The 16879-nt window shown below is 40.4% G+C and overlaps 1 protein-coding gene across 1 annotated transcript; it reads left to right on the forward strand.

Annotated features, from left to right (window-relative positions):
• Nucleotides 1-10940: 10940 nt before the first annotated feature.
• On the forward strand, nucleotides 10941-14554 carry CPT2 (Carnitine palmitoyltransferase 2). The gene is made up of 4 exons (XM_017167689.2): nucleotides 10941-12124; nucleotides 12354-13148; nucleotides 13207-14041; nucleotides 14110-14554. The coding sequence occupies exons 1-3, from the start codon at nucleotides 11058-11060 to the stop codon at nucleotides 13346-13348; spliced, it is 2004 nt and encodes a 667-aa protein (XP_017023178.1). The 5' UTR covers nucleotides 10941-11057; the 3' UTR covers nucleotides 13349-14041; nucleotides 14110-14554.
• The last annotated feature ends 2325 nt before the right edge of the window (nucleotides 14555-16879 follow it).

Here is a 16879-nt window from a genome sequence, read left to right on the forward strand (position 1 = left end):
CATTCCCGTTTCTAATCAATTTTATTTATTTGGCCGGACATTCAGCGGAGCGAAACAGAGAACTTCGGCGATTGTCTTTATGTCTGCTGTGACTGTATATATAAATATATTTATATCTATATGTACTGGCCGCTTTAAATGCCTTTTTCTTGGCCGCCAAATCGCGTCTTTAATTGTTAGTTTCGCTTTTATTCCCAGCTCGGGGAACGGACTCGGTCTCTCAATATTTTTAATGCACGTTCGCTGTTTGCGCTGCCTTTGTTTGCCTTTCTTTATTTTCTTAACGTTATTCTTTCTTTTTTTTTCCTTTTGGTTCCTACTTTTATCATGCTTCTTGCCTCACTTTAGTGCCTCGAGTCGGGGTGCTGGCAAAAAGGACATCTTTTCTTTTCGGTTTATTGAGGCACATGAATATTCTTTAGCTGCTTATATCTCCTCCCTTGGCTGTGTGAGCATCTCCTAAAAGGAGACGCTTTTTCGGGCATTTATTTTTCGCATTATGTTTTATATTTGTCCAACGACAACAATACTTTATGCATTGTGGAATGGCTGTTATCCAGTTTGGTTTTCTGTATTTTTTTTCTCTTTTTACAGACATTACTAAGGAGTGAAATATTGGTAAAGAACAGTGGGAAAGTGAGCTCAAAGGATGTGGGTTTTATTTTAAAAATGTTTGGTTTTTAAAGCTTATTATAATTATTTAAAATTAATATTTTATTTATAAATTGGAATACACTTCTGTGGGATATCGTATATTATTATATATCTCTTTAAAATCTTAAATTTCTGCTTGTGTATTAAATTCTTTGATATGATTCTTTCCTCGTTCCTCAAATGGAAGCTCAGTTTCCTTGGCAATTTATTTTATTTTTTTTATCTACCCACTTCTCACTCTTCCCCGCTAATTGTCCAATTAGAACAACAATAAAATAAAAGTTGTTGACTCGCCACTGGCCACTGCTCATTAAGGGCATCTTTGTCTTCAATGTTTGTCGCTTGTTCCCTCTGGAAAAATGGATTCATTCGCCTGGTAAATGGGGAAAAAGTTAGCGTCAAAGGTTGGCATGATAAATGAGCTGCACTCGAATGCACATGTGGGAGAGAACCAGGACTTGCAGGACCACCTGCCGCCTTCCTTCTTTCCTCTAAATGGCCTTTTTGTAAAGTCGTACAATTGTTTGTCTAGCACGAGTGTATGTGCGAGTGTATGTGCGAGTGTGTGTGGCCTACTTGTCAGTCGATGGAGTTGCGCCTCGGGGCGTATGCGTGATGCAGCGTATATTAAGCTTTCGTGGCGTGAAAATTGCTGTAAACGAGATTCTCGTTAAATGAAAGCCAAATATTTTCATTAACACTTTGATGGCTTTATTTGTTAAGCAAATTAAGTGCAAAGATATACAATATTAAGCAAAACAAGTCGGAGAGGAAGAAAGTATAGGAAAACAATTGGAAAGGCAAGTCAATGTGGGAATTAATTGTTGGTAGGAGTTTAATTATATGAATACAAATAATATTCAAAAGCTTATTGCAATTCTTAAGTATTGAATTTAATAAAATATATGGTAAGTTGGCATATTTAAGGGATTTAAAGATACTTTTCAAGCAATTATTAAATGAAATTCAAATGCATTTACTCTCTCTTTAAGTCACTTTTAATTTGTTCCACTCATTGACCTTAAATTAGTCTTAGTTTTCCCACAAAACTATTGTTATTTCCAGGTCATTAGTCAACTGAAATAAGACGAAAATCCACAAACCTTTGTATTCCATTTTCATTTCCATTTCGCAGACAGCCAGCCAATGTCCCAAAAATAAATCAGTTATATTTACTTCCGCCAAACTTCTGGTCAAAAAACATTCAGCATATGGTCAAAGTTTCTTTTGTGTTTGGCCACGTACAAAGTATCTCTCGGAGTATCCTCTGGACACAGGACATACACACATATTGACAGTCAGGATGGCAAACAATATTCGTGTTTACTGTTTTGTCCCACCGGAATTGAAAGTGGCCTGCTTTTCTTTTTCACTCGCAGCACTTTGGCATTTGTCGACAATTTGCTTACGTTCTCTACTCCCTACACTCTCCATTCCCATGGCACTTGATGCGTAATCAGTGGGACAAACAGAATCCATCGAGGAATCTAGGACCATCTGCCCGGACATTGCTGACAAATCCGGATTGGGTGTCGCATTAGGAATGTAGGGAATGGAAGAGGAGTCCCCAAGTACTGACTACGCCAACCCAGGCGAAAAGGGACCCCCGTTTCGGCTCTATTAGCTGGATTGTCTTGGCCATAATGGAGTTAATATGTATGTATGCAGGACCTGCCTTTGATCCCACCACTCGAAAAGGCAGCAAAAAGGACGCCTAGAACGGGGGCGTGCACGTGCTGGGGAAATGTATATGCTCTCCACATACATATAGACGTTACGTCGACTTTGGGTCTTTATTCGGCAGTGCCAAGAATATTAGTCAATTGTGTGAGGGCCCAAAGTATACCATAAATGTTAACGGAATTCTAACCCAACAAACTCGTGCAGTTTTCAGAGAAAACATGAGGGGGAAAACAAGCATTTAAATGACGATTTAAAAGACAATCTGTCATTGGTTTTGGGCTTTTAAGTTGGAGCTTTTCTCAAGGCAAAGAAAAGAGGGGGAAATAAATAGATGATTATGTAGGTTTAATACTTGAAATTCAAGGATACAAATTTTATATAATAATGTTGCTTGTTTTGTTTTAAAAAGAAGTACACTATCTTAACACCTACAAGGTTTAACTCTGAGAAAAAAGAAAAACGAATATTGGAATTTCCCTGAGGAAAATATTGTTAGCCTAAATGAATTCGAGAAAATGCCCTTGGTGCACAGACAAAAGAAATGCCAAAACCGTTCAAGATCTGAGCACACACAAAGGCCAGATACGATAGTTGTTGCACCGATTTCAGTTCGGAGACGTGGCAGCATTTCCATGTAAATTGCAAGGAGACTCTTTCTCTTACGATTTTCATTTTTTTCCTCTGTTTCGAGGTGTGCTACGGGGTTTGGGGAGGGCCACTTGCCAAGGCCTACAACCGGAAGTGCCCATGAGCCGTGAAACAATGTGCTTGTCCTGGGCCTCCCTCTCGTTGGCCCCTGCCATTCCAGGCCCCACCTGAAGTGGCCGGCTTTTGTATAAATGCAGGGCACCTAAAAAAAATCCATAAATAAAGAATAAAATAATAAAAAAATAAATAATATATTGCATATATTTTAGGTATATTTGCAGCCATTAAACTTGTACATATTAAAATCAAAACTGGCAATTTTTTATAAAATAATTTATGAATTAAATTAGATCAATTTCCTATCTACCAAAAATATTAAAAATACATTTAATAAGTCTTATGCATTTTAGTAATACTTTTTGCACTTTACAGTACATAGTTCCCCTTAATTTTCATAGTGTAAAGACACCTCTGATTGTAATTCCGACACCACAGCTCTGAAACTGCGGCCCTGCCTTGTAAATGCGGCCAAGAAAGGCTGTTAAAAGTGTGCCTTAAACTTTCCGGGCCGCAATTTAATTTGCTGCACTTTAAGCTACAGGCGCTGCTTTACTCTATCCTTTATGCTCTATCGTTCTTTTTTCTTTATTTTTTATATACATATTTTTTGCCTTTTTCTTATTTGACTCCTCCGCGGGGCAGCCTTCATTTTATACAGTTGCTCGCTCTGCGCTGCTAGAGTTTTCATGCAATTTCTTTTTTAATTTCGCTCAACTTAGTCATGCGAAATGGCACTTGATGCTCCTTGGTTATAAGAGAGTGTGTGTATGCTCTGCGTGTGCGTGCCACTCTGCACATCCTTTCGAGTTTCATGGGAATTAACGCTAAGCTGCAGCAGCCGCGCATCCGTTTCCGGCACCGCCCGCCGCCATCTTGTCTTCAACCGCCATCTTTAGCAGCTCCTTTTTCCTTATATTTTGCACATTTGCAGTGCAAATAAAGAGTGAGAAAAAAAAGAAGAAACAACAATGCAAGTCCTTGTTCCCAAGCAGCAACAGTCAATTGTTATTTCAAACTCGGTGGCAACAAGAACGTAATGCAAATGCTCACTGCCATTCTCCATTGCAGACACACACAAAAACTTTTGCCACTTTATGCGATATGCCACGCCCCCGAACTGAAACTTTATGGCAACTAATGTTTAAGTAGAGGATAGTCGTATAAATTAAACAAATTTCAGCTGTGCAACAGAGAATATAAGAGGAAAAAGCCAATGGAAACGAAATTATATAGAAAAAAGTATATTAAAAAATTTGAATCCCATTAAAAAAGATTTTATAATACGTCCAAAAAAGTTTCAGTTATCAAAACACTTGGAAATTTAATTAACAAAATTCGCTTTTCGATAAAAGAAAAAACTAATTTGGGAGCTTAAACAAGTTTCTGAGTTTAGATTTTTTGATTATTTTTGCAAGTTTTTTCTGCTACAAAAAAATTATTTTTGCGGCACTTTTGTGGCAAAAAGCATTTTCATGTTTAAGTAAATTCCAGTTTCAAATGGCAAAAATATGACATTTTAAGCTGCGGGGGATATTTTTAGCTTTACTATTCTTTTTTATTGAAAGCAAATCTGTGTAAAAAAATGTTAAAAAATAGTTAAAATACGTCAAAGCAGCTTAATGAATTTTCAAAGAATTTTTATATTATTTAGAGAAGAGATTTTGGTTGTTTTTTGTGATTTATATTTTTATGCGCCATATCCTTTAGTTAACTTAAAGTTAGGTAGTTTGTATATTAAATTATGTATAACAAAGGAGGGATTCCATATTAAAACTATTTACTTATTCACTTTTCCTGAAAATGTAGTACCATAAATACATCTTGTAAGACAAATCCTGACAGCTAGATCCCCAATATAGCCCAAAATACCTGCACAGCTTTCAATTTAACCAGATTGATTGCTGTGTCCAGGTATTTATGTACCTCTTTAAATAAATAAACAGACATATATACTTCCCAACCCAGTTGAGTTGACAACTGTCCGGTGCAAAGCAATTTGCATTCCAGTCCTGGCCAAGAACTCTGGCCCCCGTATGACGTGTGTAAGTGGTTGGGAGCATCATGCCAGCCTCGGGAGTCAATGCAAATGCAGTAAGTAAAGTGCAGCAAATGCAGGACTCTCTCCGTCTGTGTCGTGGCGGTAAATATGCAAATAAATGCATGGATCCAGCCGAGTGCAATCACGTGCCCTCACAAAAATGCGACAGAGCTGTGTCCTCCTGTGTCCTGCGTGTCCTCCGTGTCCTGCTTACTGTATCCTGCATCCTTGGCATACATAATTCAGTGCAAACCGCTTGGTTGTGTTCTCTTATTTGTTTGATTGCATTTCAATTTGCGGGGGACTTCCCTTTCGATTTGCTTCTCCTGCGGAAATTAAGCTGCAATCGATTGTAAATGCAATAATAGAAAAATAAAAGTATTTGCATATTTCAATATTTATTTTAAATATAAAAGGGGGACTTTAAGGGGAGATAAATATAGAGAAATTAGTTTAAAGCTGTATATGGTTGCTGAAATGGTTTACGAAAGCACGTCCTTATAAACTAACTATAAATCACTATTTAGAATCATTCTCTATATCCTTTGACTGATCACCCAAAAGCTTTTGTTGTTCCTTAACAACTCCCTTTGAAATCCATTCAAAAACTGTCATAGCAATTTCGAAAATGACCCTTCAAAAACAAAATGAAACAAAACAAAACTTTCCCCGTAAATCTGACCCCCATCCCTCTGTCCTTTTTGGATTTTTCCACTCAATTGAACATTTTCGGCTTTGGCTAAATGAAAATCGTTTCGAAAATCGTTTTGCAATTGCGAATGACGGCCATTGAATTTCATTTAGCTGCGGATTCCGCAGCTGAAATCAGAAAATCCACGCAGAGGGACACTGCTGACGTCACTGGCGAAATATCCATTAAAAGGACTTGTATTGTTCGCTAAAATAACACAGACATATATGCGGCCATTCGAAATATTTTGAGTGATCAACGAAAGACCCACGAATAAATAAAACATTCGAGTGACGCAGCAAATGGTGAATTTTGGCCTATTTTTCCAGTTTTCCTTTTTTGCGACTGACGCAAATAGGCAGCAGCCATTTTGTTATTTTTAGAGAGAAGCAGCGGTCCGGCGCCTGTTTTCATAATTTATGTGAACTTGATTTATTTGCGGGCATTTCCGCTCGTTTCGATTCCATTACGATTGGCGTGGAAAACGGGCCTTCCCCCCTCGGCATGTCCTAGACTTGAGCCTGATTAATGGCCGCCAGCACGACATGTGAAAAGTGTTGCCTACTTGGCAGCGCCGCGCACTCAAACCTGCTAATTGCCGGACCATAAAATGTTGGCCAAAACGCTCGCCGGCACGCGAACTGGGCGCTCGGAAATGAAATCAAACAATTCAATCTGCTTCGGCGGGATGAAAGTCCAGAAAATAACGAGCTGCGAAGGAGCAAAGCACAAAGTACTTTTTCCCACCACATTGCCCAGTTTTCGGCTCAGTCGGTCGGGGAAAATTAAATTTACAACAAACAACATCAGTTACATGTCGTCACGGCGGGACTGGTGCTTTCTGGGGGTCAGGGTGGCAGGGGACAAGGCAATACACTACAAAAACATTAGAAGTAATATTAAAAACAAAATGTTATTAATAGCACAACTTTTTGTATTTCTTTTGCACCTGTAAGCTCATTAAATATATTTTTAAAAATTTTAAAAAGTTATTTTAAGTCTTAAAATCTAATAAATATATTTTAATAAAATATTCATGGTATTTCCTTTGACTGATCATCAAATTTTAATATTTTTCTAACATTTTTTAGAGTCTGAAATGAGGAATTATTTTATTATTTCTTACTCCATGTTTTTCTTCAAGTGTATTCAATGTGTGGACTGGAGTTCACATGTCGGCGCCGCTTCCTTGCGGGTATCCTGGGACCTGGCGATGGCTTTATAGCAATTTAATGTGTTCGTGCTGCCGGTCTGGTTCTTTTAACTGTTGTTTCATGCTCTTGTGAAAAATGATTTCAGCCGCAGCCAAGGAAAATCATACAGAAAAAAACAACAACAAAAGAAAAAAAAACCCACAGAAAAAAAATAAAGAAACAAGCAATTTGTCGGAGCTTCTAGGAAAATCATCTTCAGAATGGTGTAGTAGGCGGAAACCATGATTTAGCTCCTCCGCAAGTCACAGGAAATTCGCGTTCATTTACATACATGCATTGGATTATATATGTACATCTGGTAATTGGGCTGGCCATTAGAGTTTTTCTAGATTTCCTATGGGCCTTGATTTTAAGCCACATGTGGGCTATCATTATGTTACTTCTAAGCAGTTCCTTGGGAATTAGGTAGCAAGAAAAGGAAGGATAAAGAATTTACATTAAATGAAAACGAGGAAAATTCATACTAGATACTTGCCTGAATACTGATAGCGATTCTCTGCAGTTTTTCTAGATTAGCTTTTATATACATATTTATTTTAGAAAATCGGATCTGAATATAACCAAATCTTATCCCAGAAAACATAAAATATTCTTTTATAATGGTGTATTTTTGTAGATATCAAAAAATATAATATTTCCTTTCCATAAAAGTCTAAATAATATGAAACCATAAATGTTTAACGATAAAAACACTTCACTTAAAGCTACACTATAACGTCCTTACCCTCAAAAGGATATCAATAAACTCTTGGTGACATTGAACCCTGGACATTGTTGACTTCAATCGAAGGACTCTCCCAGTGCCCGGGGAATGCCTGGCCTGTTCCTGGCGTATATTAATTATCCTCCCTGCCGGTCATCGCTCGTGGCTGGCCATAAATTAATGACAAATTTGTGGCCCACGAGGAGTTCGGTGTCCCCGAAAATTGCTGCAATTATTTGCATTATTTACTTGCTTAAACAGTGGCAGACGGAACGGAGACGGAACGGCTGGCAATTATGAAAATTAACATGTTTTGTGCATAATTGCACACAAGAGCCGCAAATTGCCGGCACCTCCTCACAAAAAAAATAAAAGTCTTTACATATTCATCACCCTGAAAATCTTTCAGGCCCCAGAAAGTGGGCGAAATCAGGTTCCTGTGTGGGTCTTGACTTAATCTGCTTGGCTTTATTTGCTTTATTTGTCGTGCACGTCCAGGTTGGTGAATTAAATTTGAATTTTCGTCGACTGCCTGAGGGGGCAAGAACTCGACATGGTAGCGAGGAAAATCCAAGGCAACCAACCGGAATTTCCCAGACTTTTCAGCTTTGTTTTTTGTGTTCCCTATGGTTTTGGTTACATTTGATTTAGCCTTTAATCTGAAAACACTGAGGGAAAACATTTGCCAACAATTCTCTTGGAAAATGTATTAAAAACTGCTCAACAAAATGTATATTTCCTCAAAAATAATTAAATTTTAAAGGTTTTCTTAGCAACTTTTGCCACAGTTCAGCCTGAGTTATGTCCCCCATTTCTTGGCCCATTTGGTAGCCATCTCCAATATGGTAGGAAACGGCCATGTCAATGATTTGCTCGACTGGAATCCGACATTTATGCTGAGCCATCTATGCAAATCTCCGTCTGCGGCGTGGCAGTGGAAGGACACGAATCCCATTTGCCATTTGCCATTGTCATCATGGTGGATAGCAAATGGAATTTGCCTGTTAACTCTTCCGTCTGGCCAACACGGTTTTTTTATTTTTTTATTTTACGATTTTTACGCAGTTGCCAACCCACCGAATGCGACACCTTTCCGGCCAGGTTTTTCAGGTGCGAAAAATCAAGATAAAAGGATACCAATTCGGACGTCCTGCAGCGCGTGCTGGAATGGTCAAAAGTTTTATATTGTCCAACCAGTGGACTCTTGAAACAAATGTTGATTTTTACGTTTAAAAAAACAGGAAAAAAGGAAGGGTTTTTAGAGGGTTTTTTTACGGGCATCTGGCTGTGGCAGTTGAAAGTTAATGCCACGGTTCTTTGTTAATGAGTGTGGAGATTGTTCAAGGACCCTTGAATTGAATTTATTATTTATAACGTAAAAAAATACAGGAAAAAATGTAACTAACGAGGTCTCGAAAAAACACTTCATTTGTTTCATGGAAGTTTATTTATTCCGATTTATTTTATGTATCTTTATTAAAATATTTTTAAACGATTGGATTAGTTTCTAATGAAATGTGAGGCAATTATTGTCCATATTTTATATTTATTCAACTGCTTAATTGCCTGAGCTTAATGAATTTCATATGTCAACAACACACATGTCTCATTTATTTAAATGATTAATTGTTGGAATTACATTTTTAATAATCACTTTTGCAATCACTTGACGGAAATGAAATGAAATTTCGAATTAACATTATTTGATGGCATTAACATAATCAATTCAATGCTGCTGCTGCTGCTGCCACAGAGCCCTTTGGCGTTAATGGGAAATTGAATTTCCACGGAAATCGGTGGCCTTCTGTGGCCTCTTTCACATAAACTTACTCGCGGGACGATGGATGGATGACCTTTTGGTTAGCATTTAGCATTCTCGAGGCACATAGCTGGAGGGAGGGGAAAAGGGTTCACCGGAACCCACCATGAATTCCGCATAATTTCGCACTTCTCCCACAAGGACTTAGGGATCCGTATCCCTTGGCCCGTTTTTAATGCGCTTCGCTTTTGCACTTTCGCCGGCTTGTTAAATATTAACGCAATTTCACTTCGCCCAATTACACTGCAACCCCATCCGCAGTTACATTTACATTCGCATCCGCATCAGCATTGGCATCCGACGACGACGACGACGACGATGCCTCTTATGGAAATTTAAACGGAAAGGGGGAATCCCCGCCACTTTACTTAATTTGAGGAATGGCGAAAGGTGGGGCATTTTATTTCGCTGGCCAAGGATCCGAATCGATGATTTTCGTACTCTCGTTAAATTCGACAATGCATAAAAATTTTATGCGAATTTTCATTTCTCTCTTAGCTGCGTAATTTTAGTAAGCCCTTTATTTATTTCGCGCACCTGGGAACAGTGACCGGCAAAGCCGGTGGAATAACCAGCACGAGCTTTTGACCCACCACGTCGTCTGCAGGATGCCCTGACCCCTCTTATTCCTCCACCTGTACTCCAAAAAAAAAAAAAAGGAATCCGTAGACATCAACAGCGTGGGGCAAACAAATAAACGCCACTCCACGCAAATGCAAACAAAAACGCTGTTTATCCACGGACCAAAGTCGCCAAAGGGTGCCTGTGTGCCCCAGGAAAGGTGAAAGGACGCTTAAGCACTTGAGCACCTTCGAACCAAGCAAATCGATGGGTAATTGCCATTCCTACGAGTATAGCCCTTGCTTTGGCAAATTTTAAAGAGTTATCGGCGGGGCTTTAAATCAAAATGGGGGTTAAGTATAGCTATGTAAATTATTTGTAAATGGTTTGTTATTTAATAGTGAAATATTAGAGTACTTCATTTAAATAAATTTATTTTTTGTTGACAAGAATTCAATAGAGCTGGAAATTTAATTAAAAATGTGAACTATAGAATAAGTTCAATAAAATAAAATTGAAATAGTATTAATTCCTAATTATACTAATTCTCTGATTTAAGTAATTATAAAAAAAAAATATATATATATATACATTTTACTTAATTTTTAAATATAAGAATAATTAATTATTAAAACATCAAATTTAATTAAACATAAAAAGAGATAACTTTAACTTTAAGTTTTTCTCTAATAAAATATTTTTTTTTTTTATATTTTAAATTTAAAATAATTTAATAATAAATAACAGTGAAATTTTAAAATCCCATCTCTAGCCACCCCCAATTTTTGCACCCTAGCACTCTCCCTCATATCGATATATCGATAACCGCGATCAGCTGAGATCGGCCAGCGGCGACAGCTGATGTGGCTCTCTGCTTTCGCTGGTTTGTTGTTGTTCTGTTTTGGACTTTGAGACTCTTAAAGTTGCAGCTTCTCAATTGTTTATAACAATTGTTATTCAATTTAAAGACACTCAAGTGGCGCGCGATGATGTTCCGGACACGAGTGCACCGAAATCTGTCGTGGATCTCAACGAACTCCTCGCGAACGACGACAACGCACGGCCAGCACTATCAATACCTGCAATGTTCCAAGCTGCCAACGCTGTATTTCCAGCGCTCCCTGCCCCGTCTGCCCATACCGCTGCTGGAGAACTCCTGCAAGAGGTTTGTGGAGGCCACCAAGCCGCTTCTGACCAGTGCTGAGCAGGAGCAGACCCAGCGGACGGTGGAGGAGTTCCGTCAGGGCATTGGCATGGAACTGCATGCAAAGCTCAAGCAACATGATGAGGAGAACAAGCATACCAGCTACATATCGCAGCCCTGGTTCGACATGTACCTGGCCGATCGGGCTCCTCTGCCGCTGAACTACAATCCTCTCCTTGTGATGAAGAGCGACACGCGGAAGGAGTACCAGGACCAGGTAGTGAGGGCCACCAATCTTATCATTAGTTCTCTACGCTTCTGGCGGTCCCTTCAATCGGATCTGCTGGAGCCGGAGGTCTACCACATGAATGCCAAGAAGAGCGACACCGCCAGCTATCGGCGGTGGATGAAGGTGGCCCCCAAGGCCTTTGCCACCTATGCCTCCTATGCTTTTAAGGCCTTCCCGCTGGACATGAGTCAGTACAACAGGCTCTTTGGCACTGCCCGTATCCCCAGGTTGGGCAAGGATGAGCTGGTTCAGTCGCCAGACTCCAAGCATATTCTGGTCATGCGTCGCGGGCACATGTATGCCGTGAATGTCCTGGATTCGAGTGGCTACATAGAGAGTCCCAGCGTGATTCTAGGCAGACTGAGGGCTGTGATTCAACTGGGTGCTGATCGTGAGGCTGCCAGTGTGCCACTGGGTGTCCTGACCTCGGGACAGCGGGATGACTGGGCAAAGTCTAGGGCACACTTTGTGAGCAACCCAAAGAATGCTCAGCTTTTGCAGAGCGAGGTGGATGCGGCGTTATTTTGCGTTTGTCTGGACGGCGAGGAGGATGGCGTTTTTAGGGAGGACAACCAGGAGCCGCTGCTTAAGCATCTGCTGGCGGGAAAGGCACAGAATCGGTGAGTTTAAAAGGTGACTTTTATGTAAAAAATCTGGCCATAAATAATAAAGTTAATGTACTATAAATTTTATAACTATTTCACTTTTAATTGCCTAATAAAATATTTACATAAATGTCACAATTTGCTAGCTAATAATGTGGTATTTAAATTGTTTAGACTGTTTAATTTATAATAATTTCTATGACATTTAATTATTCATTTAATTTCTTTTTACTTCCCTCTCCAGTTGGTTCGACAAATCCATTTCCCTGCTGATCAGCTCTGATGGCACTACAGCCATTAACTTTGAGCACTCTTGGGGCGATGGCGTGGCCGTTCTTCGCTACTTCAACGAACTCTACAAGGACACCCTCCAGCAGCCATTTGTATCCACGGAGACAGTGCACACGCCCGCGGAAGGAGATGCTGCCAATGTGCGAGCCATCAACTTTGAGATAGACAAAACCACCAAGGCGGCGGTGACGGAGGCCTACGAAAAGAATGCCAAAATCGTAGACAGTCTGGACATGAATGTGCTCAAGTATCCGCATATAAACAAGCCCATCTGCAAGCAGTTTGGCCTCAGTCCCGACTCCATCATTCAGCTCTCCTTCCAGCTGGCCTATAGGCAGGCTTTCAATGGCTATGTGGGCAGCTACGAGTCCTGCAGTACCTCCGCCTTCCGGCATGGACGCACGGAAACAATGCGTCCTTGTACCAATGCCACCCGTGACTTTTGCGAGGCTGTCCTAAAGCCAGAGAGCAGCAAACCAAGTGCAGGAGAGCTGCGAGCGATGATCGACAAGTGCAGCCAGGTGCATGGCCAGCTCACCAAGGAGGCGGCCATGGGACAGGGTTTCGATCGCCATCTCTTTGCCCTGCGGCACACGGCCCAAAAGGAAGGCATACCCGTACCCGATCTCTACCAGACAGAGGCTTACCAGCGCATCAACAATAATATAATCAGTACCTCAACCCTTGGTTCGGATGCCCTGCTGGCTGGGTCCTTTGGTCCAGTGGTCAGGAATGGCTTTGGCATTGGGTAAGCCATTTGACTGGCCAACAATTGTTGACAGTTGATAAACGCATTTATTTTGCAGCTATTCGATTCAGAACGATTTTGCCGGCGCCATTGTCACCACATACAAAAATCAGGCTGATGGGAAGGTGTTCATCGACAGCCTAGAGTCCGCATTTGATAAAATTTGTGCTGTCATCCAGCAGAGTGCCAGCAAGAAATAGGAGGAGGAGGCTTATCTATCTTGTAGAACACCCCAAGGATTTCCAGTGCCGCCCCTGAAAACGAAACAAGGCTTTAACGAAACAGAGAGATTTATTTTGCAGCTTATACTCGATGTATCCCATGTGTCTCTGAATTGCAATATCTTATTCCAAGCTCTAAATTTATAGATAATACACTGAAAACATTCTATCCCATCTAAGGCAGCTGTGTCTCTTGCTTTAATGGCTTTTGTGGCTGGCTGGCACAATAAATTCAGTCGACATATTGTACAGGTCCGAGCACATACACACTTTCAAATGGAATAGAAATGTAGAAATTATTGTAAATTTTAAAGTTCAAAATTTTGTGTTTCGAATGTTTTTGTTTGTTTTGTGTTCCGGTTTATTTTCCGGTTCTGGGCGGCCTTCTGGGGCCTCTCACTAAATCGCTCGAAGGATATGCATTGAAAATGTGTAATTCCGGTGTGGAGTAGTCGTCCCGCTAGGCATTTGAATCAAGTTCAAGGTGACTGAATAAAAGCATCAGTTGACTCCTTCCGCAAGTGACAGGACGATTGAAGGACTGGGGAGACGCCTACCGAAAAATGTTTGGGTCAGGCTTTCTGTTCATAATCAATTTCGTCTTGCATTGTCTCACTATTGTGGCTGTTGTTATTATTTAGGAATTGCAGCAAGTTTTGGGAAACAGCGATGGTGAGTAGCGGTTCCTTAGCCTCCGCCCAGGCCCAGAATCCACTGAGCACAATGAGCATTGTTTTCAGATCCAAACAAACCGGAAATTCACCATATAAGTCAACAATGTATGTTCCACCAGCAGTCGCAGAATGTGCTGGACCAGAGCCATGTCAGAACCACTTGGTCAGAGCCGCCAGCAGGGTGATGGCGGGCAGCCTGAACGCGGAATTGGGCACTAGCTCCACAATCATTGGGTAACTCTCCCCGAAGAAACTCAGTCGCTGCAGATGCATCACTGTGCCGACACAGACGATCCACAGGTCTTCCAATCGGTCGAATTGCATGATGGAATACCTAGAACAATTACTATCCAAATTAATCTGAATTCTAAGAAAAAGTTGGAGTGGGAAAAGTTTGGACTTTGTACATATACTTGACTGTCTTTAAGAGATCTTTACTAAAGCTTTGCCGGAATTAAACTAATAATTATTATAATAATAGTAATAAATACAATAGTAATAAGAATAATAATGCTCACAATTTGGTAATTTAATTTAAGGTTCTTTCAAGGAAAGTTTATTTATTTTAATCTAATATTTTCCCAAGCATTTTCTTGAGTAATTTAATTTCAAATCCACACGTTTCTTGAATCCCCCAAAGAATTCAAAGCAGAAAAACTTTTCCCTCTTCTTGTTTTTACAAGTAAAACCAACAAAAGACCTCCTGAAACTGCATTCCAACCCTTTTGAGTTACTCCCAATTGTTTAAGTGAGTTCTCCTCTCTAGACATATGTAAACTTTGACCTTTCATTGTCACTTAACTTGAACAAGATGTGTGCCCACGCATAAGGCCCCTTTTTCCGTTTTTACCCTCAAAAGGGAAATGGGGAAAACCCACGCATTAAGCAGTTGCTGATTAAAGGTTTTCCGCACGCTGACCCAGAAAACTTTGCGCCCCCCAAAAAAGCCATGCTACCAAACCAACCCTTCGGGCCAAGTTTGGTTGCCTTTTTTGATTTGTGCCCGCGCTTATACGTCAATCGTGAACTCCGGCGCGCCGTCTAAACATGGCAAAGTTTGTCACAATATGCTCTTGGCTAGGATGTGGCCATGTTGCTAAATGTGCGTCGACATTATCAGTTGATTTATCGCCAAATTTAGTTGCCAACTGGCTTGGCGGCACGCTTGTAAAAACAAAACAACAACGAAAAAAACAAAACAATACATAAAGCCAAGTTGGCTGTAAAAATTAATTAACTTGCTGTGGCGTAGAGGCCTCTGCTCCTGCAGATCGGAGTTGATATATACACGATTTCCAGGCCTTAATGGGCGGCATTAAAAATTAAAAAGGAGACATTCCTGCCGCCAAGAGAGCTGAGAGGTCATTAAAGCCAAGTAGATGCTTCCATCCAGTGGCGGACAATTAAAAACATATTAAACTGACATGCCGGCAAGGATGTGACCGAGGATGTGGAGTGTGTCGTGTGTGTGTAAGCGAGGAAGGGTTCAGTCCATGATAAATGTGCGGTCGCCAGGATTTAATATTGCGCATACGCCGCCGTCGTCGTCGTCGTCGTCGCCGGGCAGCTCATTAAATTATTCAAAAATGAGACTACACTGCCCGTGTCCGTCCAGCTGGCTACATAGTTGTGGCATTCCTCCTATATCAGACTGGGTCCATTGTTGTGCTGGGGACATGCGACATGTGGCTGTAATAAAAAAGTCCTGACGTGCATTGCCTGCAGATGAGCCAAAGCGAACGCTCTCCTCTTTCCAGACAGTTTCCTATTTAATTTTCCACTTTTTATTCCAAACTTGAACTCGCTTCTCTCTCATCTAATCAGAATTCCGTAGCAAGCAAAGGCCGGCGGCAAGGGAAATCAATAATTATACCTCTAATTGAATATTAATATTTAATTTTGGGTCGGAGTTTACCTCTGCTCTCCTCACTTTGCCTTTGGGAAACGCATCATTAGCCAGCGGTTGGCCATTAGGCCTGTGTGAAAATTCCGGGCATCTGTTGCCAAACTTTTTGTCCCGGCAGTTATCCTTTCCTGCCAACTGATTTATGGTTGAATTTTCACCCCGGCAGCTTTAGCACTTGTCTTCCGTTTCAGCTCCAATTTGTGGCAGCAATAATATTTGTTTGACCGCAAAACCGCATTGCTACACCCGGTGACCGCACGGCGTATGCGTAATCTTGGCCAACCAACTGCGGGCTGTGTTAATGCACTTTGTTGGCCCCCCCAAAATCGAAAGCAAACATGAGCACACTTCCGCAACACCTCGAAGCTAATGAGCAATTAATATGGAAATCAGTTGAGTTCATTTCCATTACAAGGTGCCAGGCCAATTATGACAAGGGCCGAAATAATCGGCACAAGTTGGAGGGGCCATGTGTGTGTGGGGAAATTGCTATGCCAAAGGTGCAGGGATTTTCTGGGAATTTTGTCTTTAATTTGTAAGAAATTATGATGACACTAGGCTTTTCTGAGGTAATATTTATATATTAAGATGTAATTCTTTGATTTATATATCCTTTTTGAAACCTACAACTAAAGTCTTCTCAGAAGAAAGTTATTTCCTTGAGTTTCATTATTTCTACTAAAATCTTAATAACTAAAACTCCTTATTATCTTAATCTTTCTTTAAAAATCTCTCAAACTTACACCTTCAAAGAAATAATTATAACTTTTCCTTACTTAAGATTTTCATTAAGCGGTCACCGCAAAAGTCATCGCCTTAAATGCCTTTCCAGTGTCAAAATGTCAGCTACTGAAAAAGACAGCTTAAACACAGGCACGTGTTTTTTTTTTCGAAACAGGTCTACGTCCTTGTCCTCGGGTAATTAACATA

This window comes from Drosophila kikkawai, chromosome 3L (genome assembly GCF_030179895.1).
Source record: "Drosophila kikkawai strain 14028-0561.14 chromosome 3L, DkikHiC1v2, whole genome shotgun sequence".
NCBI classification, from domain to species: Eukaryota; Metazoa; Arthropoda; class Insecta; order Diptera; family Drosophilidae; genus Drosophila; species Drosophila kikkawai.

Coding starts and splice junctions, on each gene's coding strand:
- CPT2 (XM_017167689.2), top strand. CDS start 11,058: ATGATGTTCCGGACACGAGTGCACCGAAATCTGTCGTGGATCTCAACG. Junction 12,125..12,353: donor GCGGGAAAGGCACAGAATCG/GTGAGTTTAAAA, acceptor TTCCCTCTCCAG/TTGGTTCGACAAATCCATTT. Junction 13,149..13,206: donor AGGAATGGCTTTGGCATTGG/GTAAGCCATTTG, acceptor TTTATTTTGCAG/CTATTCGATTCAGAACGATT.